At 35.3% G+C, this 23,953-nt stretch overlaps 1 protein-coding gene across 1 annotated transcript; it reads left to right on the forward strand.

The window, feature by feature from the left end:
• Positions 1–22,755: 22,755 nt before the first annotated feature.
• On the forward strand, positions 22,756–23,411 carry LOC129002064 (uncharacterized). The gene is made up of 2 exons (XM_054429575.1): positions 22,756–22,797; positions 23,000–23,411. The coding sequence occupies exon 2, from the start codon at positions 23,003–23,005 to the stop codon at positions 23,303–23,305; it is 303 nt and encodes a 100-aa protein (XP_054285550.1). The 5' UTR covers positions 22,756–22,797; positions 23,000–23,002; the 3' UTR covers positions 23,306–23,411.
• Positions 23,412–23,953: the final 542 nt, after the last annotated feature.

Consider the following 23,953-nt stretch of genomic DNA (forward strand, 5'->3'; position numbering starts at 1 on the left):
AAAAATTGGGTTTTCTCACTTTTTACCCTCAAAACACAAAATTTCCCAATTTTTCTCTAAACCTTCTTAAAGAGCTTAAAAAAACAAACAATTCAGTATATCAAAGTGTTTTTGTACGGTTATTGGTTACGGAGAAAACTAAAAAAATGGTAAATTTAAAATTCCCATGTTATTCTTATGGAGAATATTGTAAAATGTTGTAGTTTGCTTGTTTATGGATATATTTTGATCAAACTTTGCAAATTTATTTATTTTATAGTAAGCTATCAATATTTTACTAAAAACACACTACTTTATTAGTTTCCTTGTAGCAGCAAACCTAGGTACTCGTTAAACCTAATGTTATTTAAATAGATCAATTGAAAATCAATTCGGCCAAATGGAAATTCGCTTAGACGGCAGGTTTGCTGCGGCGGGGTATTTTAATATACTAAGTATAGGGGGATGAAGTGAAGAGATTCTAAAAACAATTAATAATTATGTGGCAGGTTACATCGATGGGAAGTCTAGTACAGTGTTTCTGTAAAGTGTAAAAGGTAAACAAACTGATGATAGTGAATCAATTTTCATTCCACCGTTCACTTGGTTTTTGTTCTAACTAATAGTATTGGTAGTAAAAGGTAAAGGTAATATTGTTTGCTGAACTTAATTACAAATTAGTAATTTATAGAGAAGCTCAGTCCATCTCGATACTCAGACTGTGAATGGCATATTTTTTTTTAAATACTAACTTTAATATAATTATAATGTGTTATTTTTATGTTATGTATTCTTAAAATGAAAATGAACTATTAGGTAAGTCTTTAAAAACAAATCTAAATTTAGATTACAAAATTAAAACAATTGAAAGAGATCTAATAGATATGGAAATAGCAATTAAAAAACAAAACGATGATGTTCAAGATCCAATGAGATTTAATTTCATTTACGAATTTAATAAATTAGGTAACAACACTATGAACAAAACAACAAAATCAGAAACAAGAGAAAACATAACACTAATTGAATCCATAACAGATAAATTGAAAGAAAATAATTCAATCATAACTAAAGCTGATAAAAGCAACTCAGTTGTTATAATATCTAAAAATGAATACAACAACAAAGTTAAAACTTTCATAGAAAACAATGAATATAAAATTTTAACGAAAGACCCAACAGAGGAATTTTCAAAAGCAATAAATGATACTATAACGAAATGCAAAAGTATCAATAAGAAAGATAAAATCCTATTAAAAGCAACAAATTCAAAAGCACCAAATTTAAGAGGACAGCCCAAAACCCACAAAAAAGACATACCAATTCGACCTGTAGTAAACTTCATAAATTCACCTTCATACAAACTATCAAAATACTTAAACAACAAAATCAAAAATAATATAAATTTAGAATCTGATTCTTCTTTGAAAAACACCCAAGATCTTATCAACAAAATTAAAGATATAGATATTCCTAGCGATGTTTTACTCTTATCTTTTGATGTAAACAATATGTATACGAATATTCCAACCAAAGAAACATTATCTATATTGAAAAGAAACCTAATAAACCACAACAAATTGAAAATAAATTAAATAAATGATATTATCAAACTTACAGAGGTAACTGTTAAGCAAAATTACTTTAGTTATGATTCGTCTTTCTATCTTCAAGAAGATGGTCTACCAATGGGATCTCCCCTTTCAGGACTTTTATCAGAAATCTTTATGACAGAAATGGAAAAATCCAAAATTATTAATGACACAAATCCATTCATAAACATCATTGTTTATTGGTACAGATATGTAGATGACATTTTATGCTTATTTAAAGGAAATGACAATGAATCTGAACAATTATTAACGTATCTCAACAATATTAATAAGAAAATTAAATTCACCAAAGAAACCCAACAAAAAGAAATCAATTTCCTAGATCTAACAATTTCCATCCAAAACAACAAACATTCTTTTAACATATTCAGAAAACCCACAACTACAGACATAATAATTCCAAAAAATTCGAATCATCCATGGACACACAAAATTGCAACTTTTGATTCATTAATACACAGATTAGTCAACGTTCCTTTAAATAAAGAAAATTACAAGAAAGAAGTCGACACCATAAAATATCTAGCTGAAAAAAAATGGATATAGAAGCAAAATGATTGATAATATGATCAAGAAGAAAATTAAGAAAAGAAATGAATTAAAATCAAACTTAGAAAACAATTCGAAACACAAAGAAGAAAAGAAATTCATGTGCGTCCCATACAACAACAATTTTAACAAAGCAATCAGGAAAACATTCAAACATACCCCACTAAAAATAAGCTACAGAAAAAAAAATAACATTTTTAAAATCATACAAAATAAAACCAACAATCCTATAACAAACAATACAGCAAACATATACAATGCATCTGGTATCTACAAAATTAAATGTTCTGACTGTGACAACTACTATTGGACAAACCTATCGAAATTTTAAAGTTAGATTCAACGAACATATACAGGCATATAAATCGAAGAACAAAACATCAATGAAATCAAATTTTGCAGATCATTTACTAAAATCCAAACATAAGTTTACTAAGATCGAAGAAAACTTAACAATATTAGAAATTGAAAAAGACAGAGAAAAATTGAATGTAAAAGAAGAAATTAATATTTATATGAACTACAAAAATAACAAATCAAACATTTTAAATACAATGATTCCAAAATTGAATAATCCAATATATGAAAAAATAGCAAAATTGAGAAAATATTAATGAAAATAAGTACAACACATCATATAGTATATAAATTAATCAATGAAGACAAAATTATGTTACAAGTTAGAAAAGTTTTATAATATCATATGTTATTTATTTATTTAAATATCTTATTTTGATTTTTGTTTACTTTGAAAATGGCCTTAGAGTCGAAACTATAGTCAGTAAATATTTTAATAAATAATTTTACTTGGGTACTAAGTTTATTAATGTTTAATCTTTATTTATATATATATATATATATATATATATATATATATATATATATAGACAAATTAATCAAGAAAATAAAAAATAAGAAAACCCAAAATTTAGAAAAAGAATAGAAGAAGGAGCTTATTTGTCTTCCGTACAGTTCGGTACTAAGCAAACCACTCTAAAAAACATGTCAAGCATCGAAATCCAAAATTAGCTATGGATCTAGAACCAACGCATTCAATTTAATTAATAAACTATGAAAGAAGAACCCACATTCAGTTGACACATATTGTAATTTGGTACCGTTTTAGAAATGTACATGATTTTCAATGTTATTTTCAAACCGTATACTAGTGATCTTTCTAACTAAACTAAGTTAAATAATCTGTTACCTTTTAGCAACCATGAAAGCAGAGTTCCTCCTAGCAGTTATGTATCTTTTGGTGTTTGCTGTGAGCGCAAGCAAACGCGAAAAACAGGTCTGATTTACGTTTGCTTACTAAAATAAATGTCATAGAATTGAGATGGTGAATACGCATGTTCAGAAAATATGTTATTTTCTTTGTGCATACATGTAATATACAGGGTGATTGTATAAGAGTGCCAGCTGTTTTAGCGATTTTCCATATAGGGAATAAGCTATTACCGTAGGTCTCATGGTAAGACTTAGACCCGGGACCGATTTTCTTTTTAATTTTGAGGCCCCCAGAGGCCAAAAACACCCTGCGTTCAAATTCATATATACATATATTTATTTATTTATTTATTTATAGATATACATATATATATATATATATATATTATATATATATATATATATAGACAAATTAATCAAGAAAATAAAAAATAAGAAAACCCAAAATTTAGAAAAAGAATAGAAGAATGAGCTTATTTGTCTTCCGTACAGTTCGGTACTAAGCAAACCAATCAAAAAAACATGTCAAGCATCGAAATCCAAAATTAGCTATGGATCTAGAACCAACGCATTCAATTTAATTAATAAACTATGAAAGAAGAACCCACATACAGTTGACACATATAACAAATCTGTATATTCCACATTTTTTATATTTTTCAATCAAAAATTAAACGTCTAAATTGTCCCAAATTCTACATTGGTCTTCTGGAGGAGCATTTTCATGCAGATTCAAAGAACATATCCAAGCCGTAAAATCAAACAATCAAACATCCCAACGCTCAATGTATGCAGAACATATATTAGAAAATTATCATAATTGTGGCAAATTAGAAGAATGTGTCAAAATTCTAAATTATGAGAAAAAGGTTGAAAAATTGATATAAAATAAGAACTGCAAACATACCTACACTCAAAAAACACGGTGACCTAATTCTAAATGTAATGCAAAAACAAAAACCAAATCCAATTCATGAAAAAAACTGACAAATCAGAGAAGAATCTTACACATTCACATGTTAAAAAATCACACCTAACCTATTAACAAAAATTTACTATGAATTCAAAACATTTTCCCAGTTTTCACTCTAAAATCATACAAATTTACAATTTCATTCCATACCATTTTGTAGAGCTTAAAAATAGTTATTTGTGCAACTAGTGAGAAAAGTGAGCAATTGACTCACTCGAGAGAAATCCTTACTCACGAGCCGTAGGCGAGTGAGAATGGTTTCTCGAGTGAGGCGATTGTACTTTGAACTCGAGTTGCACATTATACTTTTCCTACAGTTACCATAAAACAAATAAATTGGTGAAGAAACATAACCTATTTTTACATAGAAGTTAACTTTTAATATAACATTTAATGTGAAGTGACAAATACAACAGTACAACAGCTGACCAGCTGATTTACAGCCAGTGCTGCCAACGTATTTCGCGCGCATACGGCGTTGCCTGCATGTTACGCACTCACTATTTCGTGCCTTCACGTTGAAAATCTGGAGTGAGACAAAGTAATTAGAGTGAGACAATGTTAGCATTGTCTCACTGATGAGCGAATTGGCCACTTTGCTTTCTCAAATCAGCGAGAGAACATGTACATTGTTAGGTAACTGTAGGAAAAGAAAATAATGTTGTATATAGAAGTGTTGTTGTATGCCTAACGGTTAAGGAGGTAATTTAAAAAACATTCAATTTAAAATTCCCATGTTATTCTTATGGAATTAATAAACTGTTGTAGTTTGCTTCTTTATGGACATTTGAATCAAATTTGGCAATTTTGTTTATTTCATACTAAGCTCTCAATAAAAAATGTTTAATAAAAACACACCTCAATACCTTCCCTGTAGCAACAAACCTAGGTACTCATCAAAATTAATGTTATTTAAATAGGAAATAAATCTGACAATTTTCAAGGAATATTTTAGTGGAAATCCAGCCAGGTAAATGGAAATTCACTTAGAATGAAGGTTAGCTGCGGCGGGGGTATTTTTATTTTTTATTATAAGAGATATAAAAAATGTTAAATTATAAATGCATTGGATATTTTGTTTTTAAAATATTGGATAATTTGGAAAAAATATTTTAGCCGCAATTTGTCCAATATGGCAGCTAACTTAAAATTTTCATATCGAAGACCCTGTATTTTATGATTTTTATAGAAAGTAAATGCAATTTAAAAACTTTATTATCCTAGGTATATCTTCTCTATACCTACTCGTATAGGAGTTACAGCCTTTAACAACTAAGAATAAATGACTTTCGGTGTACATTCTAAACGAGTAAGTTTAGAGCAAAAATGCGAGGAGTACATAAGTGTCAAAATTGCATCTACATTCTAAATAAACACAATACATAATAAAAAAATACATAATAATTATTGATTAAAGAGTTTGGTAAATGGCCGCCATTTTCCAAAATGGCAGCAAATTTTAAAATAGGAAAACTGTGTATGTATGGTGTAGCTTTCAAAACTGAACTATCTGTAAAACAATTTATTTCCGGGACCATTGTACCAGCTCTCTGAAAGATATCCGATAAGAAGAGGTGTTTCAGACTCACCTAGAATTTCTCTTGCACATACATTTCTGACATAAACTAAAAAATAATGTATTCTACAAAACACCTTAAATGTTAATTTGATACTATAAAGTTAGATAAATGTTCTATGTGTCACACTAGCAAGTGAACGACTCATTCCAGGAACTAATCCGCAAGTCGGGTGAGTTCATGGATGGCTACCATACCGACCTGATACAAGAGATCAACGCAATGAAGGCTTGAGTTTAACGCTTTAGATGCAAAAAGTGCAGCAACTATCGCTGCCGCGAAGCAGTTAATTCAGCGCTCTGGAGAATTGAAGGAACTGATAGCTCTGCTTAACAAGTTGAAGAAGAATGAAGAAATTCAGATCTATGAACATGGGAATCCAAAACTGAGGGAGTACCTCAGCAGTAGACCCCATAGGAGGATAACCCAAAATGACCTTGAACTGGGTCATTGACCTTGGGGGTGAAGATAAGCTTGTTATCGTGACCTTGGGGTCAAGATACGCTTGTTGTCTAATTGGTGGTGACCTTGAGGTCAAGATAAGCTTGTTATCATGGTGTTGACTAATTAGGTTTGTCCTTGGAGGTTAAGAGTGTGATAAAAAGTTTTTAGGAGTAGTCGGGAATCGAACCTGGGTCTCCAGCATGTGAGGCGGGAGTGTTAGCTATTGAGCTATGACGTCAGTCTGTAGAGCAAGAGTCTAAGGTGGTATAATATAATAGTCGTAACGTAGTTGGATTTTTTGTCATCAGATTGCAGCACTGTAGGTACAATTATGTCCACCAGAGTGCAGTGTTGCGATGAGTTAGCGCTTTATGCATTTTGCAGCTAGTGTATAGGTGCACCATTATAGTATCACGTGATGTCTCTTTAGCCAATCAGAGGGTAACTATTCTCTCTAAGCCATAGATGGTTGTGTCACGTGATGACTCTGTAGCTAATCAGAGGTTGACTATTCCCTCTAAGCTAAAGATGGTCACGTGATGGCTCTTTAGCCAATAAGGGGTGACTATTACCCAAAAGCCCAGCCCCTTTCAAGATGGTGGTGTCACGTGATGTCTCTTTAGCCAATCAGAGGGTGCCTATTTTCTCTAAGCTATAGATGGTCACGTGATGACTCTTTGGCTAATAAGGGGTTACTATTATCAAAAAGCCACACCTCTTTTAAGATGGTGATGCCACGTGATGACTCTTTAGCCAATTAGAGGGTCACTCTAGCCTATCACAGAGTAACTATTCCCTGTAAGTTGTGTCACATGATGTCTCTTTAGTCAGTGAGCTATTTTCTCTCTAAACCACATCCCTTTCATGATTGTGATGACTCTTTAGCCAATCAGAGAGTGACAACTTTCTCTAAGCCATAGATGGTGTTGTCCTGTGATGTCTCTTTAGCTAGTGAGCTAGTTTTGCCATCTATGGCATGCACATTTTAAGAAGGTGGTGTCATACAACTTCTGCTAACTAATCAGAGAGTGGCTTTTCTCTCTTAGCCATGCCCCTCTTTTACTGATGATATATTTAATATGACTGTTTTTGGGGTGTACTGTTTCTCTAAAGCATATGTAGCATGTAATTCTTCAAGATGGTGGCACCTATGAAAAGGTTTAGTTTTATTATATGCTACCAAGTAACAGACTGATGAATCTTCCTAGGATAAAAGGTTCATAGAAGTAACCAACAATTGAACCGGGATCTGGTGTGACATGATGTCTTTTTAGTCAATCAGAGGGTACATTTCTCCTCTAAGCTATGCACCTTTTAAGATGGTGGTGTCAAGTTAGTTCCTTTGATCAACAGTCAGAGTGTTTCAAGTGTCATGCCCCTTTTTTAAGATGGCAGGGTCATGTGTTTCAACATCAACTAATGTGTCTTAACCTAGCTTAAGACACTAATAATAATTTTTTTCTCGTATGTAGTCTTAATGGTAAAGTGATACCAACTTAATTATTATCTTATATGGTGTATTCTCGAATCATCACAGTGTTTATTGATCTAATCTATATACAACGTGTCTATACAAGCCTTTGTGGTGGTAGTTGTTAGATGTTTATGTGCCTTTTTTGATTAATCATGTGTTTAAAGTGATGTGGTGGGAACTTCAAACAGTACCAAGTCACTTACAGTTGGTTCCTGCTTATTTTTCTGTTTGATCATGTGGTTGTTTGGATTCTAATCACTGTTACTAACCTAATCACTATTCATTGTATATCTTAATGTTATATGGTAGCTTTTTAGTACCAACATATATCATATACCTTCACAGAATGTTCCCACGCTTTTCTGTTTGACCATATGGTGGTGGTGGGAATCTCAAACATTATATCCAGTTTTACTAGACATATAATGAAATGTTTTCAGTACTAACCAAGCTATATTACTATTGTTACTCTCTATCAGTAATATGACCTCAAAGACGGTTTCCATGCTTTTCTGTTTGACCACTAGATCAATGTGGTGATGGAAATTACAAACGATGAAACTAACAAAACTACAGATCTAAATATTCACTGGCCAGTGTCTAATCACTTAGTGGAAAGGTAAATGAGAAAAATAGATTTTTATGGATATAACAATATATTTTATTGGCTACTTTCTTACTAAATACAATTACATATAAACATAACCATAAAAAATTTGAAATTTAATCTTAAGCTACTCTCCAATTAGTAAAAATTACTTAAAAATCTGAATGTTTGGGGTGGATGATCCATCGTTTGCTGTGATTAGTAGTTTGTATCCTTCCACTGTTAACTGGTCAAGCTCAGCGTCCTCTAGCTCACCATATTTTGACGGTAGAAACACAGATGTTGTTGTCAGATCGTCCATCTTGATATCTAGGACCACAGCCGTCTTTCCATAACGCGTGTTGACCTTCCTTGCCCCTGTAATTAGAGAGGCGGGGCGACCAACCAGTTCCTTCAGCTGAGTAGTCTCAACAGGTTTGGCAAGGGCTACAAGTTTAGCATCCAGGGACATATTCTGTAAAACACAATATATGTATTAACAATAGAACCGTAATATGTTCCAACAGGATAATAGAGAACCCATGATTGTAGAGCATAATTTCACACTTAAAAGAAGTACCACACCAAAGCGTGTTACAAAGGGTTAAGCATTATAAGTTAATATATTGGTTAATATTTTGATTGTTAATCAGTCAGAATAAACTAACATGTCTTACCATTTCTGTAGAGTGAGGATAGATGAACTGAGAGATGGTGGACTAGAGTGATGTCTAGATGAGTAAGCTGAAGACACTAATTCAGATGGACTTCTGGGTGGGGCTTTTATAGTGGACGGTTCCCCCACCACAGATGATAAGCTTGTGTGTCAACTGTGGAGCGCCTAGATGTTATGTAACTATTGTGACTAAAATTATGTTAATTAGTAATGAAAATAAGAGTTTTATAAAGCTGGACTATTTTATGATTTAGAAAAATAGACGTAAACGTCCAATAACAGCTGTCCTACACACAGGACATCTGCGGATCCTAATGACACATGTCCCGCAAAACACGTGTCCGCACGACCTAAGTGCTACTGTTGGCCTCCTATCTAGGCATACCATACACACAGGTCGATCCCTTTCAGGTGTATCGGGTTGTACAGGAGTTGGTGATACATCAAACCTGTACACCCCTTGACTCTCTGCCAGAAAGGCCATCCTATCACTGGAAGCTCCTAGAGAAGCACTTAGTCTCTGATATAGGTCCTGCCAGATAGTTGGTGCTAAGGTACACCACTGTTGTTCAGAAGCTTCAACAAAGATATAATTTAGAGTTCCTAATGTTCCAGCTAGAATTATCATCCAATCCAGCAATATATCTACGGCCCCATGTGACTGCCATAGAGGAGCAACAGCTTCCTCACTCTGAAAAAAAAGAAGAAAACCAAATATAATATAGGTATTTAAAATTCGCAAACACACACAAACACACACAGAGAGAGAGAGAGAGAGAGAGAGAGAGAGTATTTAATAAAAAGACAGGATGTGACAACATAAAACTTACCCGCAAAAGGCTGTCCACACGTAGACTCTCCTCCTCCAGTAGGCTGGACAGGATTGTTTCCTCGCATGCAGGCCTCAATTGACGTACACACACTTGGCAGAGCCCCCATCTGGGTGTATTTGACCTCCTCTCTGGTTGGGGAACGTACCTATGAGGGTCCAGGGCTGCTATATACACATCCTGTAAAAAGTACATATACCATAATCATAACATAATCTATCATAATATATAAAATTTATATTTGACATCTGTAATACTAGTTAATTTACCTCTGATTGGTTAAACAGTCTTCGACGAGGGGGTGCTTCTGGTGCGATGGGTCTAAATGTAGCCTGACGGTGTGGGGTACTTGTGGCAAACCCTCTGGCGGGATTTGATACAGTAAACATGTTGGATGGTAGCCGGTTCTCGTCAGGGGTGTTCTAAAAGACAAAGTGTAAAGTTAGACAAACTGTATAGTGTAGTTAGTATTTCAGACATATAAGTTAATCTTGTAAAATACAACTCACCACAGGTCTGCGAGGAAACTCAAATGGGTCAGGGGAGTGTTGTCTATCATCCGAGAACAACAGGTTAGAAATGTTTTGGCCTTCTCCTACTGAAAGACCAATGGCTCCTGGACTTTGTACAGGTCTAAACACGCCTCTAGACTATAACATAAAAACAACAATATAATAGCATTAATCCACACACACATACACACACACAGACACAATTTAATAAACAAAACTCAATGATATGGAAATAATTTTCCTGTCACACTTACTAAGGATCTTATAATCCTTGCTGGAGATCCATTTATGAAGGTGTTGGTAGTGGAGATGCCCCCCACCAGCATCCTGTCAAGTCTTTCAGATGCCTCTGAAGGAGAGAGGTACCTCCCACGTACAGGTCCGGTCATCAACGAAGGCTGGAAATCAATATCCGCAGTTGAAATAACTATCTATACCAAATTGTAAAAAACAACATTATAAAACCCGCATTTTATAACACCTACATTCTCAATCTGGAGAAGTGACCCAGACTCTGTGAGGAAGGTTGCTGACTCCTGAGGCCTTGGTGTTACTGGGCGTTCGGCTCCAGGAGTCCTCCTTGGTGGTCTTCTCAGAGGTGAGATATTTATTCCCTCCTCCATTCTTTCTGCAGCCATCAATAGTTCCTCGTCAGATGATGAAGGTCTCAACATTCTGTATGGCTATAAAAAATATAAATATATTAACAATAATAAATTACACAAATATTGATAAAGACTCACAGGAACGGAGGATACTTACATGTCTGTTAGGGGGAGGGGGAGTGGCCATCAGGCAGCATATAGCCATATGGAAAACAACTGCAGTGGTTAACATATTGTGGAAGTACAGATCGGTTTTCAAGACCGCCTCGTATTTATACAAACTCTGTATCTATAACCGATGTTCCTATCACTGGCCTTACTGACCCAAGTTTCCACACCACAATAGACTGTAATGTTCAAGCTGTACAGATCCTGGTGCGTTCTTTTTGTTAACCTAGAGCATCGCCAATATAGTCCTAACCTCTGGTAGAAAATGTTTACACACACACATTTTCAGATTGTATCACCAAAATAACTTGGAGAATATTGTCTACCTGATATGTTAAAATGCCAGACTGATTGAAGGAGCACAACCAAGACAAACACTGAAACAACAAACAAACATACAAATCTTATCATAAGCTTAAATAAATGGCCCACGTTTCCACACCACCCAAGGGGTAAGGGTCTCGGTGCGTTCTTTTTGTTAACCTAGAGCATCACTAATATAGTCATAACCTCTGGGAGAAAATGTTTACAGACACAATTTCAGTTAGTATCATAAATATAACCTGGAAAATATCGTCTACCTGTGTTAAAATGCCAGATCAACTGACGGAGCACAACCAAGACAAACACTGAAACAACAAACAAACATACAAATTTTATCTTAAGCTTAAATAAATGGCCCACGTTTCCACACCACCCAAGGGGTAGGGGCCTCGGTGCGTTTTTTTTTTACCCAGAGCATCACCTGTAGTCCTAGCCTCTGGGGTAAGGGGCCCCAACAACGCCCACTTACGGTGGTAGCCAACCGCAGGCAAATTGCTACCTCCCTTTAGTGCTGCTGAGTAAATATATTAATAACCTCCATAGATCCGTTCAAGCCATCACGGAGATACCCTCAACTGAATGCCGAGCACACCCGCCCCTTTACTAATCACCCATGGAGGTATACTACTTACATCTATTTAACGACCACTGAAAGTCCGTTCAAGCCAACACGGGGTTGTCCTCAACTGAATGCCGAACACACCCGTCCCTTTACTAATCACCATCAGTGGTATACTATGTGCAATTATTTACAACCCTCACAAGTCCGTTCAAGCCATGACGGGGATGCCCTCAACTGAATGCCGACCACCCCCGCCCCTTTACTGATCACTTGTGGAGGTATACTACTCACAGCTATTTAGAACTGTCAGTTATAATTCCTTTGAGAGCTTTTTGTTCCTGTGAAAGTAACTGTCACATGGTTTCTATTTTGACAATTGTATTGGAGGGGTTCGTGATTGTGACTGAGAGTCGTCATTAAAGATCCACGGTGTCATAACAGGGATTTATGTCATCCTCCTCTTCCACCACCATAGGCTTACATTTCTCTAAGGTGATCTCTACACGATTTGTATCGTCACTTATCTTAAGCTCTACAAGTCCCGTAGTAAGATCTAATGTTTTAACCTCACTATTATCATCAGTTTTGTAAAGAAACAAAACCCCCTTGTTAAACTGTTGACATCTTGAATCCATCTTGACAACTAATGTTTGTGAGTTATCAATCTTTCCTCTTTTTTCTTTAGGTTCCTCTGATTCACTTCTGCTCTCCTCACTATTGTATCTAGGATCCCGAAATGTAATTAACACAAACTCCACACCCTCCTCAACATTGGTGTTACAAAACTGTAAATAATAGGGCTTAGTATTTAGACCTATATTATAATCTGTATCACAATAGTTATAGCACTCACGTACGTGGTTTCCTTTGATAGTGAGTAAATTAAAGTCCAATATACTGTATGGGGTAAACTTAGACACTTGTTGAAGAACATAGTCCTTTTTGAACCCTGAACATAGCATCTCTTCACCGGATACAAACTCTGCCCTTATTTCATCAAAATTTCCACTGCTTTTGACGTGTAACAATTTAGGCTCACCAAAAAAATGACATTTCTTAGTTACTTTCCCTTCTGTTAAAAGGGTCAGTTTAATCAAACCTATTTGTTCCAACCAACCAGAGGATCTACCTGACACAACATTCACGCTTGGCTCCATGATGTAAACTGACAAACTAACTTGATAACTAATCTTATACAAATAACCCCTCCACCTATACTAAAACATGATTACATAACTATTTTAACCAATCCTGTAAGAATAGTGTTCACTAGAGGGAGTAGTGTAAAAAAAAATATTATAGGCCCATAGTTTTTTTTATAATTTTTTAGACTCAACTCACATCTACATGTCTAGACCTAATAGAGTTATTTCGTTTTGAACAGTCCACCATATTTGGTGTTTCAGATTTAAAAGTTTCCAAATTAACTCTGGGATACTGTTATATGATTTTTGAATCCTTGATGATATTTTATAAAACAAAATGACATTGTCATACATGTTATCATAAGGAAAATATTGGGAGTTGATCAAATGTTTACTATTATTTAGGTCACTAAACTGGAAATGTCCTTAGCTACATTTATACACAAACTAACACATAAATTACATTTATTAAAATTTACTTAATCAAAAGTTAAAGATTTATTTATTAAATTTCTTTTTTAATCAGCATATCTAAAACAAATAAGTTATGTAGATCATTAGTTTTGTACACTTCACAGTGAGGGTCATCAAGGTTAAGATAACAGTTTTCTACTGATTGCTTTGTATGCTCATTAGAACTATCTAAGTTCACATTTTCCGTTGACCTATTGTCAGTTGGAATAAGTTTGAATTTTTGAATTTAAACTGCTATCGTAACAGTCAGCAGTATCCGTCGCTAAGGTCATAAAGCTGTCACAAGCAACGCCCATACATGTGAATATGCGTCGAAAGGCTTTATCAGAGTATTTGTTATTTCATATACCGTAATCAGGAATCTTAGCAGACCTTTTTGACACATGTCCTGAATGGAAGAGGCAATTGTATCTACTGTACTTAGGGTTAAAAATCAAACAACAATTATATTGATCCTAAGTTTTATTACTAAAACACAATTCATATAAGTGTACCTTCATCCACATATCAGGTTACACACAAAGAAGTAAGGTACATAGAACCCATGTTTTTTGGACAACAAAACACTTTTAGCTCTGGTGGGCCATGTGACAAGAAGATAGAATCTAAAGTATAAACAGAAAGTTATTTGTTCTTGTATATATTTAGTAACTATTTGTACTTAGCAGACATTTTGGGTTTAGATCTTCTTAACTGTCTGTATGTAACAGGGGATGGTGAGGGTCAAGAGAGAGGGCCGACATTTGATAATTATTGTTGTTGGTAGTTAATTACTATACTCAATGTACATAAGTGTACCTTCACACATACCTCAGGTTACACAGGTTTATTGGACAGTTATAGGATAGTTTGGGTAGATGGTAATAGTGATTAGGAAGTTATGATGGTAAAAATATATTAACCCAGAGGTCAGTAACAGGGTTAAAAAAACTTATTAAGTGGTTGTTACATCGTTTAATAGATGGTTATGGTGACCAATAGATAGGTTATATGATGGTTGTCTGATGATTATGGTAAACATTAGACAGCCATGGAGGTCAATAGACTACAATGGTAGTTAATACTTGTCAAGGTGGACGATAGACGGATCGATCATATTATATGGTTTTTGTTAATGGTTCAATAGACAAAATTACATTCAGTAGATGTTTTCAGTGGTTGTAAGATGGTTAATACATCTGATAGACAGTTTAAAATGTCATAAACGGTTAAAGTAGTAAACAGACAGTTTGTATGACCACTAAATGGGGACAATAAACTTTAGATGACTAATATTAATCAATAGATGGTCATGGAGGCATAAAATGGTTTTGTTTGACATTAGATGGTCACATTAGGCAATGGATAATTTTAGTAGTGGTTAGTTTGTGATAGGAACAGTTAGACGATGATTAACATAGTATATGTTTTATTGTGGATTATTACAATACATGTTAGACAGCTACAATGCTTAATAAACACCAAACAATAGATTGTTTAGGTAGATAAATTATGGGTATGGTGAACAATAGAGATGCATACTGTCTGGTAGATGGTCACAGTAACTGTTAGATGTGTATGATGTCTATTAGTTGGTTACAGTGGTGATATTTGATAACAAAACCAGCAGTTATATTATATTATGATGGTTGTTATTTAGATATAGTAGACATTGTTATGGTAGCCAAATACTAATGTATAAAATATTGATTTATGTTTGGGTTCAGTGTTAAGTAAACTTTGATGGTGGACAGTAGGATCCAATCCCTTAAGGGTCACTTTACGTCTAGGATAGTTTTACCTATTAAGTTTGTGTAGTTACACAGTTATAGCATTTTTACTATAAGACGACCACTTGAAAAGCAACCTCCTCTTATAATATGTGCGAAAAATCTTTGCACAGATTTAACAAACCTTACTATTTTACAATTGAGGTATGCAACTGATTAGCAGAGGTTTTTAATCCTGATCCTTTTGGACATCAGTGACTCTCATTAAATAAATGAATATCAAACTGGTAATAAAAATAGCAAACACGAATAGTTTGTCAGCTAAAGATTTAATCAGATTAAACACCATCCCTACCCACATACATTCTAAATCATAATGAAGTGTTTAGTTAGGATTTTAGATTAAAATAGGATATTGTTTGCCTGAGTGGGGTTTGAGACCACTCGTGTATACTACACCCAGGTTAAGCATTATAGGGCCAGTCCAGCAAAACTGGTAGTCGCCTTATAACACCCTCTCCCTTTTTAGCAAACAAAAAGAAAGAGAATTTCAAGTTACTTTTTTAGAAAACATTTAGTTTTTACATAATTTACAAGAAACTTTATGGAAGATGAATAAACGAGTCATGCAAATGTGACATGTTTCTTTTGGGACTTTAAACTTTGGATACACATAGTTACCTCTTCGTCTTAAGCGAGAAGGAAGATCAACCATTCTTCCACAGTCAATACACAACCTACTAGAGCCTCGAAAATACTCATAGTAGTTTAGGGTTACGTAACCACAGTTTTCCTTATGATAGTTCAAAACTTCCTGCCTTAGCGTTAATGGAAGATCAACACATTCTTTTACACGAGGTAAAAGGATGATGTTTGAGCAAATTGTTCTAATTGAAAGCTCAGACAGGGACAACATGATGTGGTGGAGGCCAGAGATGGAATGATACTTTGAACTTTGGATCTCAAATTATTGTTAACTATCTATCGACCAATCACAGCCACGTACTCTTATTTACAGCCAATAGGATTCAAGCTTATTTCGACCAATCAGAGAGCAGTATTTTACTTGTTTTAAACTTTTTCTCACTGGACTGTTTGCAGGACCTACCCACAGGCTGGTCGGGTTTATGGATATTAATACCGAGCCAGAATAAATTAATATTCATTCATACTAAAGGTCTGTGGGTGACGTAAGAAACTCATTATAAAAACAAATTATTAGCCGTACTCTAGGTACATGTCAGAGTGGTGTTATCCTAGAATTATATCACACCATGACTACAAAGAAGGTTTGTTTTACAAACCCTCTTGCAACCACATTTTATTTTCCTGATACTGAAGACAGGAAGTCATTTTATTATATTGACTCTGTACATTTCCAACATAGGATAAGAAAGACAGAAGAACATCTTAGAAGTGCTTTACTTCACAAAATAAACCATATGAACAAATGTTTATCTTTTGATCACTCTCGTTGTAAATATGTTGTGTGACATAAAGCCTATTTTTAGTCACCAAAACCTCCCATCATTGCCATCACAGTCACTCTCAAACACTTTACCTCATCACAACATATCTTTATCTTATTTCATGTATTATTTTATAAAATTGAAATTGCCATCAAAATAAATAAATAAACACTAAGAGATAAAATATTATTCTCACTTTACCACATTTAAGATTAACTTTACATATCTTTTAGATTCAAGCTAAACGTTTAATTTGCTGATTATTATGTTCAGTTTGCATTTTGTATATTGTCTGTTTTCAGATCTCTATAGTCTGTATGCTAAATCTAGTGTCTGTTGTTTACATGACTGTTGTATTGGCTTATAAGAAGACAGCCAAAGCAAGATAAATAATAGCTTCATTTGAAAGTGCATTACACATAATAGGAAAGGTTACAGGAAAAAGCAGGCAGCACTAATATGGTTATTTCATTCATGAAAAAGGCTATGGCATACCTTTTTGACAACATTAGGTTCAATATTAGTTGTATTAAAGTGAACCACACAAAAAATCCCGGCATTACCAGCACTATTGAAAGAACTCACGTCATTCTATGTGATTAAGAGAAGGATGGGTTTAAAAAATGCTTGTTGGTTAGGGCAGGAAAAACTTTAAATCAAGTAAAATAAAATTTTCTGTTCCACTAAACATATTGCTTGGATTCTCTCGTTAAACAAGAAATTATCTTGCTAAGGTCAGCTTATGACGCAGATGTTATCACATCCTATGAACTCTTGCACCAGTTTAAACTGGCGATTTCCTCATGTAACTGTCAGCGATACATTTCGTCTTAAACCTTTGTAAATTATTGAAAAAGATAATGTTTCCAAGTTTTTGCAAGTCCTATTACAATAGGGATGCATATTGCATAACCAAGTGTTGGACCAACTAAGACACTCGTATACATGATTGACCGTTCTATACATAAAGGACTGGAGCTTTCGATGTTAGGATAGAGTTTTAGACTGAGAAGCATGTTCCTGAAAAAGTACTGCATACTGTTTTATTTACCATGACTCACACTTGGTGTCCATTTTACTTACTAGTTCGGGTGGGGATATCAGTTATAAGACTACATGAACAATTCTATTATTAGTCAGTCTCAATTATGAATCCACGCGATAACGACGTTTCCTCAGTCAGCAGCTCTGATGAGTATTATGGGGACCAAGATAATATGTGGAAAGTTGAAACTGGCTGGATAATTTTAAATTTAATCAGAAAAGGGAGAATATTACGTAGAATCAATTTTGATGGAAACCCATTGAGATTAGAAGTTAAAACTGAAAGAAAATTTGATAAAATATCTGTACAGCTTTTAGATGGTAGAGCAATGATTAGTAGTGGAATATCAATGTCTGAAGTTTTGGAAAAGACCAATGTCTTTTCTGACTATAGAATACTAGATATACTAGTTTACAGTAAAGACGGTACTAGTGAACGAGAGTCATTTTGGGTGGAGCCATGTGATGATTGGAAGGATTTAGACGGTCCATACGTTAGTTTGGATGAATTAGAAGAAATTGAAAAAAACGACGTAGATTATGTAATAGTTAAATTCAGACAGCCCGGGCACGATATGTGTTTAGAGGATAGTGAGGAGGAAGAAGACAGTGATGAGGAAGAGGAAAAAGAGAAAGAGGAGGATGATGAACCTAAATTAAAGGCAATGAAACTTGATAAATAATGTTAGTTGACAAAAACCGTTAAGGTTCTTAAAAACAATTTTTTTAACATGTAGGGAATACATTGGTAGTGAAAATTGCAAATATACTGTTTGAAGTATAATTACTACCAGTGTTGTTCAAATTATTGTTCATTTGTTATTCTAACACCACATTCAAGCGGTAATAATCATAATAGTGCAGAGTTTGATAAAAACCTCTGTAAAAAATTTAAAATTAAAATTTATGTTTTACCAGAAATTAGACAAAATTTATATTTATCTAAATAAATAAAATGATAGCTGTGAATTAAATTTTTTAAACTAAAGATTGGAACTTTGGATATATTTATAGGTGATGAAATGTTTAGAGGTTGTTTTAAAAATTAACACAATGATAGGAGAGGGGGAACTAGAAATCTAGAATGATACAATATGGTGAACTAAAAAAAACATGATTTTTTGTATCTTTCTTTCATTTACATTCAACCAGTGCAGATGTTTCAACACAGGCTTTAGAAGAGACACAGATAAGAATGCTATATCCTTTTGGCATTAACTATAAAGCCAGGAGAATTGACTGAAATTTAATCATTTGAAATGGAGACAGCGTGGCAGTCAAAAACAAATGATATAAATGATGCTAAAATAATAAATCTTACTATGAGATTTGCAGAGCTTAAGATAAGTGACGATACAAATCGTGTAGAGATCACCTTAGAGAAATGTAAGCCTATGGTGGTGGAAGAGGAGGATGACATAAATCCCTGTTATGACACCGTGAATCTTTAATGACACCTCTCAGTCACAATCACGAACCCCTCCAATACAATTGTCAAAATAGAAACCATGTGACAGTTACTTTCACAGGAACAAAAAGCTCTCAAAGGAATTATAACTGACAGTTCTAAATAGCTGTGAGTAGTATACCTCCACAAGTGATCAGTAAAGGGGCGGGGGTGGTCGGCATTCAGTTGAGGGCATCCCCGTCATGGCTTGAACGGACTTGTGAGGGTTGTAAATAATTGCACATAGTATACCACTGATGGTGATTAGTAAAGGGACGGGTGTGTTCGGCATTCAGTTGAGGACAACCCCGTGTTGGCTTGAACGGACTTTCAGTGGTCGTTAAATAGAGTATACCTCCATGGGTGATTAGTAAAGGGGTGGGTGTGCTCGGCATTCAGTTGAGGGTATCTCCGTGATGGCTTGAACGGATCTATGGAGGTTATTAATATATTTACTCAGCAGCACTAAAGGGAGGTAGCAATTTGCCTGCGGTTGGCTACCACCGTAAGTGGGCGTTGTTGGGGCCCCTTACCCCAGAGGCTAGGACTACAGGTGATGCTCTGGGTAAACAAAAAGAACGCACCGAGGCCCCTACCCCTTGGGTGGTGTGGAAACGTGGGCCATTTATTTAAGCTTAAGATAAAATTTGTATGTTTGTTTGTTGTTTCAGTGTTTGTCTTGGTTGTGCTCCGTCAGTTGATCTGGCATTTTAACACAGGTAGACGATATTTTCCAGGTTATATTTATGATACTAACTGAAATTGTGTCTGTAAACATTTTCTCCCAGAGGTTATGACTATATTAGTGATGCTCTAGGTTAACAAAAAGAACGCACCGAGACCCTTACCCCTTGGGTGGTGTGGAAACGTGGGCCATTTATTTAAGCTTATGATAAGATTTGTATGTTTGTTTGTTGTTTCAGTGTTTGTCTTGGTTGTGCTCCTTCAATCAGTCTGGCATTTTAACATATCAGGTAGACAATATTCTCCAAGTTATTTTGGTGATACAATCTGAAAATGTGTGTGTGTAAACATTTTCTACCAGAGGTTAGGACTATATTGGTGATGCTCTAGGTTAACAAAAAGAACGCACCAGGATCTGTACAGCTTGAACATTACAGTCTATTGTGGTGTGGAAACTTGGGTCAGTAAGGCCAGTGATAGGAACATCGGTTATAGATACAGAGTTTGTATAAATACGAGGCGGTCTTGAAAACCGATCTGTACTTCCACAATATGTTAACCACTGCAGTTGTTTTCCATATGGCTATATGCTGCCTGATGGCCACTCCCCCTCCCCCTAACAGACATGTAAGTATCCTCCGTTCCTGTGAGTCTTTATCAATATTTGTGTAATTTATTATTGTTAATATATTTATATTTTTTATAGCCATACAGAATGTTGAGACCTTCATCATCTGACGAGGAACTATTGATGGCTGCAGAAAGAATGGAGGAGGGAATAAATATCTCACCTCTGAGAAGACCAGCAAGGAGGACTCCTGGAGCCGAACGCCCAGTAACACCAAGGCCTCAGGAGTCAGCAACCTTCCTCACAGAGTCTGGGTCACTTCTCCAGATTGAGAATGTAGGTGTTATAAAATGCGGGTTTTATAATGTTGTTTTTTACAATTTGGTATAGATAGTTATTTCAACTGCGGATATTGATTTCCAGCCTTCGTTGATGACCGGACCTGTACGTGGGAGGTACCTCTCTCCTTCAGAGGCATCTGAAAGACTTGACAGGATGCTGGTGGGGGGGCATCTCCACTACCAACACCTTCATAAATGGATCTCCAGCAAGGATTATAAGATCCTTAGTAAGTGTGACAGGAAAATTATTTCCATATCATTGAGTTTTGTTTATTAAATTGTGTCTGTGTGTGTGTATGTGTGTGTGGATTAATGCTATTATATTGTTGTTTTTATGTTATAGTCTAGAGGCGTGTTTAGACCTGTACAAAGTCCAGGAGCCATTGGTCTTTCAGTAGGAGAAGGCCAAAACATTTCTAACCTGTTGTTCTCGGATGATAGACAACACTCCCCTGACCCATTTGAGTTTCCTCGCAGACCTGTGGTGAGTTGTATTTTACAAGATTAACTTATATGTCTGAAATACTAACTACACTATACAGTTTGTCTAACTTTACACTTTGTCTTTTAGAACACCCCTGACGAGAACCGGCTACCATCCAACATGTTTACTGGATCAAATCCCGCCAGAGGGTTTGCCACAAGTACCCCACACCGTCAGGCTACATTTAGACCCATCGCACCAGAAGCACCCCCTCGTCGAAGACTGTTTAACCAATCAGAGGTAAATTAACTAGTATTACAGATGTCAAATATAAATTTTATATATTATGTTAGATTATGTTATGATTATGGTATATGTACTTTTTACAGGATGTGTATATAGCAGCCCTGGACCCTCATAGGTACGTTCCCCAACCAGAGAGGAGGTCAAATACACCCAGATGGGGGCTCTGCCAAGTGTGTGTACGTCAATTGAGGCCTGCATGCGAGGAAACAATCCTGTCCAGCCTACTGGAGGAGGAGAGTCTACGTGTGGACAGCCTTTTGCGGGTAAGTTTTATGTTGTCACATCCTGTCTTTTTATTAAATACTCTCTCTCTCTCTCTCTCTGTGTGTGTGTTTGTGTGTGTTTGCGAATTTTAAATACCTATATTATATTTGGTTTTCTTCTTTTTTTTCAGAGTGAGGAAGCTGTTGCTCCTCTATGGCAGTCACATGGGGCCGTAGATATATTGCTGGATTGGATGATAATTCTAGCTGGAACATTAGGAACTCTAAATTATTTCTTTGTTGAAGCTTCTGAACAACAGTGGTGTACCTTAGCACCAACTATCTGGCAGGACCTATATCAGAGACTAAGTGCTTCTCTAGGAGCTTCCAGTGATAGGATGGCCTTTCTGGCAGAGAGTCAAGGGGTGTACAGGTTTGATGTATCACCAACTCCTGTACAACCCGATACACCTGAAAGGGATCGACCTGTGTGTATGGTATGCCTAGATAGGAGGCCAACAGTAGCACTTAGGTCGTGCGGACACGTGTTTTGCGGGACATGTGTCATTAGGATCCGCAGATGTCCTGTGTGTAGGACAGCTGTTATTGGACGTTTACGTCTATTTTTCTAAATCATATAATAGTCCAGCTTTATAAAACTCTTATTTTCATTACTAATTAACATAATTTTAGTCACAATAGTTACATAACATCTAGGCGCTCCACAGTTGACGCACAAGCTTATCATCTGTGGTGGGGGAACCGTCCACTATAAAAGCCCCACCCAGAAGTCCATCTGAATTAGTGTCTTCAGCTTACTCATCTAGACATCACTCTAGTCCACCATCTCTCAGTTCATCTATCCTCACTCTACAGAAATTGTAAGACATGTTAGTTTATTCTGACTGATTAACAATCAAAATATTAACCAATATATTAACTTATAATGCTTAACCCTTTGTAACACGCTTTGGTGTGGTACTTCTTTTAAGTGTGAAATTATGCTCTACAATCATGGGTTCTCTATTATCCTGTTGGAACATATTACGGTTCTATTGTTAATACATATATTGTGTTTTACAGAATATGTCCCTGGATGCTAAACTTGTAGCCCTTGCCAAACCTGTTGAGACTACTCAGCTGAAGGAACTGGTTGGTCGCCCCGCCTCTCTAATTACAGGGGCAAGGAAGGTCAACACGCGTTATGGAAAGACGGCTGTGGTCCTAGATATCAAGATGGACGATCTGACAACAACATCTGTGTTTCTACCGTCAAAATATGGTGAGCTAGAGGACGCTGAGGTTGACCAGTTAACAGTGGAAGGATACAAACTACTAATCACAGCAAACGATGGATCATCCACCCCAAACATTCAGATTTTTAAGTAATTTTTACTAATTGGAGAGTAGCTTAAGATTAAATTTCAAATTTTTTATGGTTATGTTTATATGTAATTGTATTTAGTAAGAAAGTAGCCAATAAAATATATTGTTATATCCATAAAAATCTATTTTTCTCATTTACCTTTCCACTAAGTGATTAGACACTGGCCAGTGAATATTTAGATCTGTAGTTTTGTTAGTTTCATCGTTTGTAATTTCCATCACCACATTGATCTAGTGGTCAAACAGAAAAGCATGGAAACCGTCTTTGAGGTCATATTACTGATAGAGAGTAACAATAGTAATATAGCTTGGTTAGTACTGAAAACATTTCATTATATGTCTAGTAAAACTGGATATAATGTTTGAGATTCCCACCACCACCATATGGTCAAACAGAAAAGCGTGGGAACATTCTGTGAAGGTATATGATATATGTTGGTACTAAAAAGCTACCATATAACATTAAGATATACAATGAATAGTGATTAGGTTAGTAACAGTGATTAGAATCCAAACCACCACATGATCAAACAGAAAAATAAGCAGGAACCAACTGTAAGTGACTTGGTACTGTTTGAAGTTCCCACCACATCACTTTAAACACATGATTAATCAAAAAAGGCACATAAACATCTAACAACTACCACCACA

The sequence above is a fragment of the Macrosteles quadrilineatus genome, unplaced genomic scaffold, assembly GCF_028750875.1.
Source record: "Macrosteles quadrilineatus isolate MER2022 unplaced genomic scaffold, UCM_ALF_1.0 Scaffold_9__3_contigs__length_116548681, whole genome shotgun sequence".
NCBI classification, from domain to species: domain Eukaryota; kingdom Metazoa; phylum Arthropoda; class Insecta; order Hemiptera; family Cicadellidae; genus Macrosteles; species Macrosteles quadrilineatus.

Excerpts from the sequence above, each read along its gene's own strand:
- LOC129002064 (XM_054429575.1), top strand. The coding sequence starts at position 23,003 with ATGTCCCTGGATGCTAAACTTGTAGCCCTTGCCAAACCTGTTGAGACT.